A 13181-nucleotide genomic window follows, 5' to 3' on the forward strand; every position below is an offset into this window, starting at 1 on the left:
AAAATTTAATTTGTTATCTTAAATATTATAAAAAAATTTGATCTTTTTTAATAATTTTAATATTAAAAGTCTTTTTTAATAATTAAATCTTCCAACCCTCCTTTAGAATAAGTTTCCCAAAATAAAATTCCAGGAAAGGATCGATTAGTCATCTTAAAAGACCTAACTGTCGTATATAAATTGTAACCCCATTCCAAAAACTCATCCGCCTTCTTTCCGTTCTCTAATTCTCCATTGCTTTCACTCCAAATCTTTGTGGAACATCAATTACCTTTAACATTCTCTCTTGATCTCCCTCTTCTATATTATATATACCTACAGCCTCTTCAACCAACACTTTCATCAGCATCGGCACCAATGCGTTCTCTTTATTTCTTCTGTTAATGAAGAAAACGAAGAAGACTATCGGCTTCGGTGCAGCACTGTGACTTTTTTTTCTAGGTTTGGTTCTGACGATAATTATGAATCCTTTTTCGTGTTTGTAGTTTTATTTGTGGGTGGGAGTGAATTGACGTTTTATTTTCTATGAATTTTCAAATTCTGACTTTTTTTTTTCAGATCTGACTCTGGAACTCAACATAGCTTGAGTCATGGACGAGATTAATCGATGGGCAGACATTGATGAAGATTTGTCGAAAGAAATTTCAAAACGGTTCCATGCCTACCATGATTACATCCAACTTCGATTGATTTGCAAACAGTGGAGCTTGAAACTTCCGAAGATTCCCGATGGAAACAAAATTCCATGGTTATTGTTACCTGACGAAACTGTCAAGAATCATTGGTACGAAGACGAGGAGATTTATCATCTCATGCAATTAGCTGCTGCAGATGATGAAACTCTTGATACTTGCGCCCTTGAAGAGAAAGATATTTACCATGTCATGCTGCCAGAGATGCAGTCGTACACTAAGTTCATCCGCGGTTCTGCTCATGGATGGTTGATTGTTCAATCCATATCTGATGGCACTATGCAAATGTTAAATCCATTTACAAATCGTAGTTTGGATCTTCCTCCGGTCTCAACTTTACCTACTATAATTGATTACCAACCTGACAATCATGGGAATGAATACACACTGTGGGATTTTCGTGACATTAGGAGCACCCTGGATAGAGATAGGGTGCATAGATTCCAAGTTGAAAAGGTTATTATAAACTTATCTCCTGAGCATGACCTTGAAAATTTTATGGCGGTGGTGATATTCGGACCTAACCAGAGACTGGCCTTTTACAAGCCTGGCAATATGAGATGGGAAGAATTTCCAACCAGGGATAAGTGGTTTGAGGACGTAATATTTTTCCAAGAAAAGATATATGCCATAAACAGTGTTGGGCAGCTGTATGAATTTGATACAAAGACAAGAGCAGGACTTAAGGGAGGGATCCATGAAACCAGACCTCCACCTGAAATTCCCCGAGGCCCTCACACGCCTAAATATCTTATTGGGTGCGCCAATGGAAGCTTATTGATGTTGGTAAGACATGTTGGCCCTCCCTTGGGGAGAAAAAGCAAGGAATATGAAACTTCCAAATTCGATATCTATGAGTTAAAAAGAAACAGAAAAGAATGGTCAACATTAGATAATTTAGGTAACTATATACTAGTGATTGGATTTAATTCTTCTGTTCAAATTCCTGCGCCTTTTCTAAGTAAAGGAAATCAGATTTGGTTTACAGATAACCAAATAGAGTTGAAATCATCATTTTACGATCCTGTTGCTCAAGATATCGGCATCTTCGACTTGGACCATGGAAGTTTTCAGAGAGTATTGTTAGAAGTGAAGTTCTTTTGTTCTCCTGTTTGGTTGTTATCTAGCTAGTGTAAAACCTGGGCTACCCCGGATCTAAATATTATTCTATTATAAAATTTATTATTACTTATTAATTGATATTAATAGTTATTAATTTTAATTTAAAAAAAATTATATATAAAAATTTATTGTATAATATATACGACTGTTTTATTTTATATTTATAGAGTAAAATAATTTTGTTACTTTTTTAGTTTATATTAATTAATTCTAGTTAAATATAAAAACTATTATATCTATGTTTAAATATGTTACTGTTATACAATTAAATAAAAATTAAAACTTTAATAAAAATAATTTATATTCTAATCACACAAACAATAAATACTAAATAACATTTATTTATATTATTAACTCCTAGTGAATAATTCGTGCTACGCATGGATCATGTACTTAATTTATTTTATTATATTTATGTATAATTTATTTATAAAAAAATTAATATATATTTATTGAAAGAATTAATTTACTTAGTATATAGAAAAACTAAGTTATTAATTTTTTTTGTTATATTAATGTTTAATTCCGTTAATAATTTTTTTTTTCAAATGGTAACCTTTAAAATATATTTTAACTATATTTAAAAAAAAGATAAATTAACTATTACGTAAAGATAAAATTAACTATTATAAAAGAGGTTAATATTTTAATTAAAATACAAAACACATAAAAAAATATTATTCGTATACTAAACACTTTGACACTTTTATAAAAATATAAAAAGTATTAATTAATCACAAATTTAGATTATTTTTAATTAACAATACAAAAAAAATTTGTATAATGGTTAAGAAAATACAAATGTCAAAATAGTATTTATTATAAAAGATGTCCACACAGTGAGAATAGCAAAAATTAATTACTAAATATATATTTTTTTAGATATTTATTACTAATAAATTCATAAATATATCATATCTTTTATTTAATATGTCCTCTACCACCAAAATTTTGAATAAAATAAAAAAGTATTTAATTTATTATTTATCGTGAGTTTTATTTATTTATTTAATTATTCGGTAGAGGATTTTTATATAATATCTAAAAATAGAAAGATAAAAAGCACTGCCTATAAAAATAGTAGTAATATACATCATTTTCATCGCATACACAAATCTTAAAATTAAAAAAAAAATAAAAACAAAAAACAATTAGATATGAGATCAAATATAATTTTTTTATTAAATAAGAAGGATTATTATTATTAATAATAAAAAATACTAATTATAAAAAAATAGTAAAGCAGTGATAAATAAATAATTTTGATACAAAATTTTGCTAGGAATAATAAACATCTCCCCAAAAGTTTAAACTGATTTTGGGGTTCACCAAGAATCAAACTCTTGACCTTTCGGATCTAGAACTCTAATACTATATCATGGTACCACTCATCTCAAAAACTTCAACTGATGGAAAAATGTAACACTAATGATTATATCTCTAATACTTCCTAAACCTCAATTATACACATTGTACAAAAATTTCATTGGCTCCCATACTTTTCCTTTCTAATATTAGTTTTAGTTCTAAAACTATCAAATTCTAAGGCGCTTGATGACGTTTCTTTAAAATTAGTAAGCTGGTTACTCTGATTAATTTCATTTTATAGACTATAGTTTAACAATAATTACATGAATACCCTCATTAGGTGTCCATATCGAAACGTATTGCTTTCAATGTAAATCATGCTTGCTTGCTGAAAATTATTACATGCTGCACATCACCTCACCAAGCTTGAGACAACAATTTAATGTGCGAAAATTGAGGTAGAACTAGCTAAAATTTTATGGGAAAAAAAATGTACAAATGTGAGTGAATGTTTTTGGACAATATATCTTTATAGCCCTTTCCTTTCTTCTAATGATATAAGCAGAGTAAGTATTCTAGCTATTTAGGGTGTGTTTGGCAAATACGTTGGGGAGGAGAGAAGCCCGTTTGAACTTCTTGAAAGTTTCACTTTGATGTTTGGCAATTTTTATCTTTGTGAACGCAGAATTGATTCTGCCTCTGAACCCACGTTTAGGAGAAACTCAAATTTGTAGCTTCTGCGTTTCACGTTTCACGTTTCATGTTTAGGAGAAGCTAAAATATTTCTTTTTTACCAACCCTACCCTTCATTTTCTTCTATAAGAATGATACTAGTAACTATTATCTTCACAGTCATTTTTTGTAATTCTTCCTACTTCTTCATAATTTTTTAGTTCCATTTTTTTCATCAAAATCGTTCAGATTTATTTCAATCACTAACAAATTGAAATTTTTTTATTTTTATTTGATTTTATTCATATGAATTTTATTTACGTTTTATGGTTTTTTTGTTCACATGATATATGTTGTTGGTTTTATGAAATTTTTATTATTTCTTATCTGTATAATTTTTTTCTATTCTTTAATGTACTCTATTTTTGTTTTGTATTAATTTTTTTTATTTTTTATTCTGAATTTGTAAAATTTGTAATTGTAATTGTAATTATTATATACTACGTTTATTATCAAAATTTTGAATAATATAAATTATGATCCTATAAAAAAGGACAAAATAAATAAAAAATTAATTATAAGTAACAATAGAGTCATAAATAATAAAAATTTATAGTCTAAAATAATACTAAATTAAAGAGTACTGACGATACTAAAAAAATTATAGAATATTTTTCTTTTTTGTGACATTATAAAATTTATAGTACTCTCTTTTATTTTTATTTTTTATTGTATTTATTTATTTATGATAAATATTTTTTATATTATTTTTTATAGTATTCTGATTTTGCAGGTATATAAAATTGATGTCTATTTTAGTAATTTTTCATCTAAAAGTGATTTTGAGTAGTATAATCCAAACAACATTTATTTTACTATAATCAATTTTGATATAAAGATTACCAAACATAAATCACATTAACCCAAACTAACTTATCATCAAAATCAATTTTACAAAATCAATTTTGTGCAAACTCTGGTTTGCAAACTGTAATCCAAACACACACTTAGTTTTTATGCAACTTTTCTTATACCTTGTTACATGGCTTTTGATTGGTCACGGTCATCACTTGCTGCCATTGTGCACTTTAGACCCTCTTCTTATATAATTATATGTCTTTTGATGAAAGATTTGTGATTTGTAGAGAGATATAGTGTCTGAATATTCAAAACAAGTACAGGCATTGTGTATTATAATTTTTGGCCTTAGCTACTCTTATCTTAAAAGACATGGATGAGCATCATATCATGGTCAGTACTACCCACAGTGCCCTGAACCTGAGTTAACCTTGGGACTTACAAAGCACACTGATTTCGATTTCATAACGATACTTCCGCAAGATCAAATTGGAGCTCTTCAAGTTCTTCATCAAAATCAATGGATTGGTATTCCTCTAGTGCAAGGAAGCACTTGTTGTAAATATTGGAGATATTCTACACGTAAACTAATGCATTTAGTTATAGAGTGTATTAAGATACATTGATTTATTTAAGAATGGTCTTTAGAAAATGTATATTGATTATAGAAAATGTAATAGTTGTATTATAGAAAATCATAACTTAATAGTTTCCTATATCATTGCAATACTTAGCTTGTTGAGTTTAACATATTGGTTTATTTCTTTTTGTTGGTTTTATACTTTTATTTGATCATTACTATTTTTAAGATTTGAGAGGTTTAATATCTTGATTTATGGAACTTATAATGGTACAACCCCTTATTTGATATTCCACTTATAATGGCTCATGCTCTTTGTTTGTCTTTATCTCATATATATTCAACAGCTCATTAAAAAAAATATTGTATCAAATTAAATAGATAATACAAATGGATAATAAAATTAATAAGTTTAAATAAATAATTAAAAATAAAGATATTTTGACTGAGTTATTTGAACAGTGTCAAAGATAACATACCAAAAAAAAAACCTAAGCCAGAAATATTAAATAATAGAAAGAACTAAGATGACTATGTCGCTCAACATAATCATCTCATAATTTATTGATTTTTTTTAATATATATATAAAATAATCAATAGATTTTAATAAAATTAGTAGAAAAGTATAATAAAATAGAATGTTAAAAATATTTGTATTATATATATTTATGCAATATATATTTTATATTTATCCAACCAACAAGTGCAGGTAATTACTTATTTAGGTTTTAGCGAGGTTACGAGAACCAGACCGATCAATGAATCAGTGAAGTGATTGGTTTATTAGTTCATTGGTTCGACCAGAGTTCAACCGGAGTTCAACCGATTTAATTAATATTAAATAAAATTAAAATTTAATATACAATTTTAAATATTTAAATTTAATAATTTATAAATTATGCTCAATAAAAATACTAATAGAGATAATTTATTCATAGTAATTAATACAAAGTTCTTCTATTATTTAAATGTAAATAGTACCAATAAAAATAAAAAATCCTCTAAACTACATTCTTAACAATTACCTTATTCTAGACATTTTCACCATATAACAAGAGTGACTTTATGCCAGGAAGAAAGAACACAACACAATACAACATATAAGGAGATTAACAAAAGAAAAAATATGCAGTTCAACCCAGGAATATGTCTACAAAAGTGCAAATGCCATCATTGATTGAATCGGGTGAGGGAGTTGCCATAGCTTAATAGGTGGATCCGAATCCAAAATCTAAAAATCCAAATTACAAATTACATACAAGAATTAAGAATGACAGAAGATTATATCAATTCATACAGCATTCAAAATCCAGAATTATATTCAATAAAATTTAATATAACACAATTAAACTTATATGACAAAACTCAATATAACAAAATTCAAAATCCAAAGTTCCAAAATTGAACTTATATCAAATTTAGAATTATAGCATGATTAATTCATATAATTAACAAAATAAAAAAATTGAAAAGCAAAACTCTGCATCAAGCCATCAATTCATATAATTAACAAAATAAAAATGTTAACCAGCAACATCCTTTTTGTAATTCCAGCGCAACCAAAAGAGCATAAATCAACAAAAAATAATAGAGTGAAGTTTTAGGCTATGTATTTCGCAACATTGACACGGCAAGCAAGCTTATCAGTTTTCTTATCCAGGATTTCAACTGAAAACTCTTCTTTCAACGTCAAATCAGAGCTAGAACCAGTTGAAGAGCACAAGTATCTCAATTGCATAATCATACATTCATTTCCAGCCAATCAAATTCAGAAATCATGAAAATAAATAACCTCAGAAAATCAAAAACAAAAATCATGGAGGCAGCAAACATATTCATCATGAAACAGCAAACATACTCAGAAGCAGCAAAATATATTCAAAATCATGAGTAAATATATTCAAGCACAGAACTCATAATTAGAAGGCAGCAGAACATATTCAAGCACAGAACTCATAATCAGAAGGCAGCAAGTTCAGAGGGAGGCGAGATCAGGAAATCAAAATCAAGAAGCATAGAACTCATAAATCATCATCAGAATTCAGAAGGAAGCAAGTTCAAGCATAGAGCAGGCGAGCTCATAAATCATAATCAGAACCCAGAAGCACAGAAGGCAGCAAATAAATCAAGAAGACAAGAACAGAGTCTTACCGGCGGCGAGTGAGGACCCAGTGTCGGCGACGTTCGGCGACGGCGAATGAGGAGGCGGGCTCGGCGAGCTCGGCGACGAGGAGGCAGGCTCCGCGAGCGAGGCGACGTTCGGCGACGACGAGGCGGGCTCAGCGAGAAGCAGAACGCGGTGGTGGTCGCGGCTGTTGTGGATGGCTGTGGGTGGCTCGGTGGTTTCTGGAATATGGAGCTTGGTGGCAATGGTGGGTGAATGGCTGAATGCACTTGGAAAAGGGAAAGGGAAAAGGGAAAACTGATTAGGGTTAGTGGGTGCACTGGGTTATGCGTCACGCCTTTCTCCTTAAAAAAAAAAGGTGCAAACCATAAAACTGCCAAAAAATCGGACGGTTCTCTCGATTCACTGATTAATTGTCGGTTCGATCGATTTTTTTACCGATTTTCTATCAGTCAATTTTTGACATTACACAGATTAGCTAGATGACCGATTCTCATTTATTCCGGTTGAATCGGTCGGTCTGTTTCGATTTTCAAAACCATAGATTTTAGTATAAATATATATTTAATATTTTTTATTAGAAGACACACAAAAAAAATACTAAAGAATAAGTGCAGAATTTTTTTATAAAAGGCCACGCCGCAATTTAATACACTAAGTTTTTTCTCATTCCAGTTTTCTTTCAAGTTCCAACCCAATTCATTCTTTTCACTTCAACAATCAACACAGCCATCAGTATAGCTGAACTGATCCACCTGCTGCTGTTGTTCAAATGTGTCAATTGCTCAGACGCTATTTCCCTAGAAAGAATAAGATTGGAACGACATCCCAAAAACTCGATGTTTGATTATATTATGTATTATAATTTTAATTTGAGTATGAAAAAGCTAAAATTTTAATTTATTATAAAAATAATAAAATATTTTTTAAATATTAAAATAAAAATATTAAATTATTCATTTGAATAGTAATGTTTTTTATGTACTATTTATATATAATTTTATTAATTTTTAAAATTATTAAATTTTATTTATTTAAGTTTAATTTATAGAAAAAATTATTAATAACATATTATTGGTCAAAAAATTTTATGGCTCCATGTGATTTGATACAAATATTTCTTTTCCTCATCAATACATTATTTTTCTTTAAACACATTAAGATATATCAGTCGATATGTCCGAGTGGTTAAGGAGACAGACTTGAAATCTGTTGGGTTTCACCCGCGCAGGTTCGAACCCTGCTGTCGACGAAGTCTTAATATTTGAGTATTAAGAATGACACCTCAAGGGATGTTGTTGTTGATATATTATTTTTAGTTTTTTTACATTAGTGTCTAGTTGCTGTCTTTGCTGTACTGTCTTGGTAGATTATGTTTGATTGAGAATTAATAACTATAATATAAATATATAGAGAAACCCAGTCAATGTTAATTCATTGTTTTTGATATTTTCCGTTTCTGTCGCGAAGGTCTGCTCTCTGTCCGAGGCTCTGAGCTAACTTCCCTTCCTCGTCGCCGTCACTTCCCATTCCTCCTTCGCCACCGGTAGGCACTGCTGCTTTGAATTTTTTTCTGTTTTGTATTTTTGCTAATAATACTGATTCCGAGTTGCCGGGTTTAACGATTCGGAGTTGCTGATTTTGTGGAATAATGGTTGAATTGAATGATTCGGTTGAATATTTTCTCAATTTCAATTTCTAAGATTCTGAGTTGAGTTTGTGTACTAGATTATGAGTTGAGATTGTGTTGTTAGTTGGGGTTGTTGCTTATGTGATTCTGAATTTTGTTATATTGAAACCAAATAGAAGCTAGCATGGGCCATTATACTAAAAAATACTTACTATTTATATATAGGTTAAATTTATAAATTATTGATTTTTTATTTTTTGTTTTATTAAACATATTTTCTAATATAATTTTATATAATAATTCTATAGATTTTGTTAATTTTATAATGAATGGTTATATAAAATGATCACATAAAATAATTATTTTATTTTTTAATTTAAAATAAAAATAAATGTTCATTTTTTTATATATAAAAAATTCTTTTATGTTAGAATTAATCTAAAAAAATATTTCATTAAAAACTATAAAAAAAATTTAAAAATTTTATTATTATATTTTTAAAATGTACTTTAAGGATGAAGATATTTTAAAACATCTTATTTATTCTCATAATAGTTTTTTAAAATTTTTATAATGAAAAAGAAACCAGACAAGAAAAGAAAGAGAAGAGTTTCATTGACAGTTATTTCTTTAATGCTTCAGTCTCAAACTGGTTTGAACACTTCATGTAGATAATTTAACCCTTTTCTTTTTATTTTTTGTTTTGTTTTTTTCGATTATCTAACCCAGTTAATTTTGCCTTCAGTATGTGAACTGGTGTGGCCATATATTCAAGGAGAAGAATCATGAAATTGGGATGATAAGGGGGCGGAATGTGGATTTTGTGAGGGAAAGGGAGCAGGTGGTTGAGTAAACAAATCATAATGTTAGGGTGATGAGGGACCCAATTTGATTTTTGTGAGGGAGAGGTGGAATGAGATGATCTTCCAAGTGCATCTCAGAAGTAGGGATTCTTCCAAGTGATCAATCATGGTCTTCTGAAGATGTTATGGATGAGATGATCCACGGAATCCGTAGTTTCATGAATAAGAAGCTGAGCTAAAGAAACCGTTTTTATTCGAGGGATAACAACAATAAAGTTAGGTATTTCTTCAATAGTAAGCTGTTCAGAGACTATGCCATTTCATTTGTTGCAAATTCTGATCTTCTTAATCCAGACCAGAAGTGTGTACTCGTAGGTAATTTCATTTAGCTTTTATGCAACTTTTCTTATACCTGGTTACATGGCTTTTGATTAGTCACAGTCTCACTTGCTGCCATTGTGCACTTTAGACCCTCTTCTTGTATAATTACATGTCTTTTGATCAAACATTTGTGATTTGTACAAAGATATAGTGTCTAAATATTCAAAACAAGTACAGGCATTGTGTATTATAATCTTTGGCCTTAACTACTCTTACTTAAAGACATGGATGCTCCTGAGGCACTTCATGTTATGGTCAGTACTACCCACAGTGCCCTGAACCTGAGTTAACCTTGGGACTTACAAAACACACTGATTTGGATTTCATAACAATACTTCTGCAAGATCAAATTGGAGCTCTTCAAGTTATTCATCAAGATCAATGGGTTGGTATTTCTCTAGTGCAAGGAAGCTCTTGTTGTAAATATTATATTCTACTCGTAAACTAATGTATTTAGTTATAAAGCTTTAAGATACATTGATTTATTTAGGAATGGTTAGAGAATGTATATTGATTATAGAAAATGTAATAGTTGTATTATAGAAAATCTAAACTTAATAGTTTCCTATATCATTGCAATACTTAGCTTGTTGAGTGTAACATATTGGTTAATTTCTTTTTGTTGGTTTTATTTGATCATTACTGTTTTTAAGATTTGAGAGGTTTAATATCTCGGTTCATGGGACTTATAATGGTACAACCCCTTATTTGATATTCCATAAATAACTCCTCACATCATCTAGTTTGGCATACACCAAATGAATTTTGAAGGGACTTTTATTTAGATATAAAACATGAGAGTTTTTTAAAACAATAAATGTTGAATCTCTCACCCTAGCATCCCTCAAGAAAGTTTGTAATTAATATACTTTCATACATGAGTATCTTTGATTCTTGATACTTCTTCAGAGCTTGAAGTGGTTTAGTGGAGAGGAGACTAGCTTTGTAGTGTACACCAATTTAACCAAGTCCGGTATTTTCATTTCCTTATAAATTGGAGGATTATCTTCTGTCAGCAACTCTTTTATTGGTCCATACATTCTTGGAGATTCATTATCAACATGTTGTCTCAGAAAGTATGCAACCGAAACTCGTGGACCTACTTTCTTAGCCATAACTCTGTGCATGGCGCTCATGAACTTGTCATTTGTGATTAGCTGTAATCAGTGCAAAGACATTATTAGATCAATTGAAGAACTTAAATGTTTGTTTAATTTTGTGAAATATTATATACAGGAGTTTATACTAACATAGTAATAAATGATTAGATATCTATATAAAATAAAATTAAATTCAATATATAATATAAATTGCTACCAAAAACATTGATGAAATTATCATCACCTGCATCATATCTCCAAGGTTAATGATAAAAGCACCAGGAATGGGAGTGACATCAATCCACTGGTCTTCATGAAAGACTTGAAGTCCACCAACTTGGTCTTGTAGAAGAACAGTTACAAAGCCAATATCAGTATGACCACCTATCCCCCAAGTGAGTTCAGGCTCAGGACAAGGAGGGTAATAATGTCCAACCATGAAAATTCCTTCACCACAATCTATGTCCTTAAGGTAACTGCTTTCTAAGCCTAATGCCTCCGAAATCAGTTCTAAAAGAGTTAGTGCCAATTTCTTGACTTGGTCTGAGTACTCAATTGTTATATCTCTGCAAACAAATTAATTTCACAAGTCACGAAAACAAACATTTCTAGCATGCATTTAGTTTGTGTTTGTCATTAAACCACTCATCCCAAAAATTTAAGCTAATGAAAAGAAATAACATAAATAGTTATATCTTTAATTCTCTTCCTCAATCAAGAGTTTCTTTTGGATTTGCTTAGATTTTGGCATAAGCTTCCTTTTCTCTTTTTATTTGTCTTATACTATTTTTTTTTTCATTTTCGGGATTCACCAAAAATTTAACTCTTGATCTTTTGAATATAAAATTTTGATACCATATATAAAATTACTCATCTCAAAAGTTTAAACTGATGGAAAAAGACAATCTCTAAAATATTTTTATTTTATTTTCAAAATTTTGTTAAAAAAAGAGAAAACAGGGTATGATCGTTCTAAGCTATTTACATTTACATAGTAAATATGATACCTGCAAATTGAAGGGAGTTGGTGAGGGTAAGGGGCCCTGGCGCCAATAAACAATAGAGGGTGTCCCTCCAATTAATCTCTGAAGCTGTATAAAAATTGAAGTTGGTGTTGTAGAACACTCTCTTTGTAATATCACGTGAATAGAATTCTTTCTTCACCTCAGCATCTTGCTCATGAAATCTACGCACCCCATCAAGCATTTCATCCAAAACACTCTGTGGAATGTCATGGTTGACCACTTGAAAGAACCCCCATTTCTCACACGCATCTTTCACTTTCTGAACGATCTCATGGCGTGAATTACCTTCTTCGTGCAGTGATCCCAAATCAATTACTGGAATACTAACATCGGTAGCAGGGGAGGAGGAGGAGGAAGAAGAAGAAGAATCGTTGACTTTATGGCTGTCATGAACGAATATCTTTGGTAACTTGGATAAACCAGCATCAACAAGACCCTTCACACCTGCTTTTGTTTCATCAAGAAGCTTTAGTTCCCTGTTCCTGTCATAGTCTCCATGTTCGTGATCTGCTTCCACCATGTTTCACTCCGTTTTCAATAAAATTTATCTATTCAACTAAGAACTTAATTCACGATATCTAGAAACCTTGCGTGTAATGTTATTTTCTCTGCCATTAAGGCATCAATTATCGGAAGTCAACTTTGATAATTACGATATTTAATATAATCAAACATTGAAACTTGAAAGTGTGTAAAGAACTAAAGATTGAATATTTTATTGCAACCGAAAAATAGTTTTGGAAGAAGATAAAAAAAATAGTTGTATTACAAAAATTCATAACTAATAGTAGATTCCTGTATCATTACATTATTACAGTATTTTTTTCTAACAATTTAATAACACTCAAATAAACTCTTAATATCTCAGGTCATGAAATTTATAA

The 13181-nt window shown here is 29.9% G+C and overlaps 1 protein-coding gene, 1 long non-coding RNA gene, 1 other non-coding gene and 1 pseudogene across 3 annotated transcripts; 2 read left to right on the forward strand and 2 right to left on the reverse strand.

The window, feature by feature from the left end:
* Window positions 1-202: 202 nt before the first annotated feature.
* LOC130979929 (uncharacterized) lies at window positions 203-1952 on the forward strand. Its single transcript, XM_057903485.1, has 2 exons — window positions 203-441; window positions 559-1952. Exon 2 carries the CDS (start codon window positions 591-593, stop codon window positions 1821-1823), a length of 1233 nt encoding a protein of 410 aa, XP_057759468.1. The 5' UTR covers window positions 203-441; window positions 559-590; the 3' UTR covers window positions 1824-1952.
* A 4191-nt stretch (window positions 1953-6143) lies between these two features.
* LOC130979284 (uncharacterized) lies at window positions 6144-7683 on the reverse strand. The gene is made up of 2 exons (XR_009086617.1): window positions 7385-7683; window positions 6144-6464 (listed from the first exon to the last, which is right to left on the reverse strand). It is a non-coding gene; the product is annotated as an uncharacterized LOC130979284 (long non-coding RNA).
* Window positions 7684-8528: 845 nt separating this feature from the next.
* On the forward strand, window positions 8529-8610 carry TRNAS-UGA (transfer RNA serine (anticodon UGA)). The gene has a single exon. It is a non-coding gene; the product is annotated as a tRNA-Ser (tRNA).
* Window positions 8611-10931: 2321 nt separating this feature from the next.
* On the reverse strand, window positions 10932-12897 carry LOC130979283 (1-aminocyclopropane-1-carboxylate oxidase homolog 1-like; annotated as a pseudogene).
* Window positions 12898-13181: the final 284 nt, after the last annotated feature.

This window comes from Arachis stenosperma, chromosome 5 (assembly GCF_014773155.1).
Source record: "Arachis stenosperma cultivar V10309 chromosome 5, arast.V10309.gnm1.PFL2, whole genome shotgun sequence".
In the NCBI taxonomy this organism is placed as follows: Eukaryota; Viridiplantae; Streptophyta; class Magnoliopsida; order Fabales; family Fabaceae; genus Arachis; species Arachis stenosperma.

Coding starts and splice junctions, on each gene's coding strand:
- LOC130979929 (XM_057903485.1), top strand. CDS start 591: ATGGACGAGATTAATCGATGGGCAGACATTGATGAAGATTTGTCGAAA.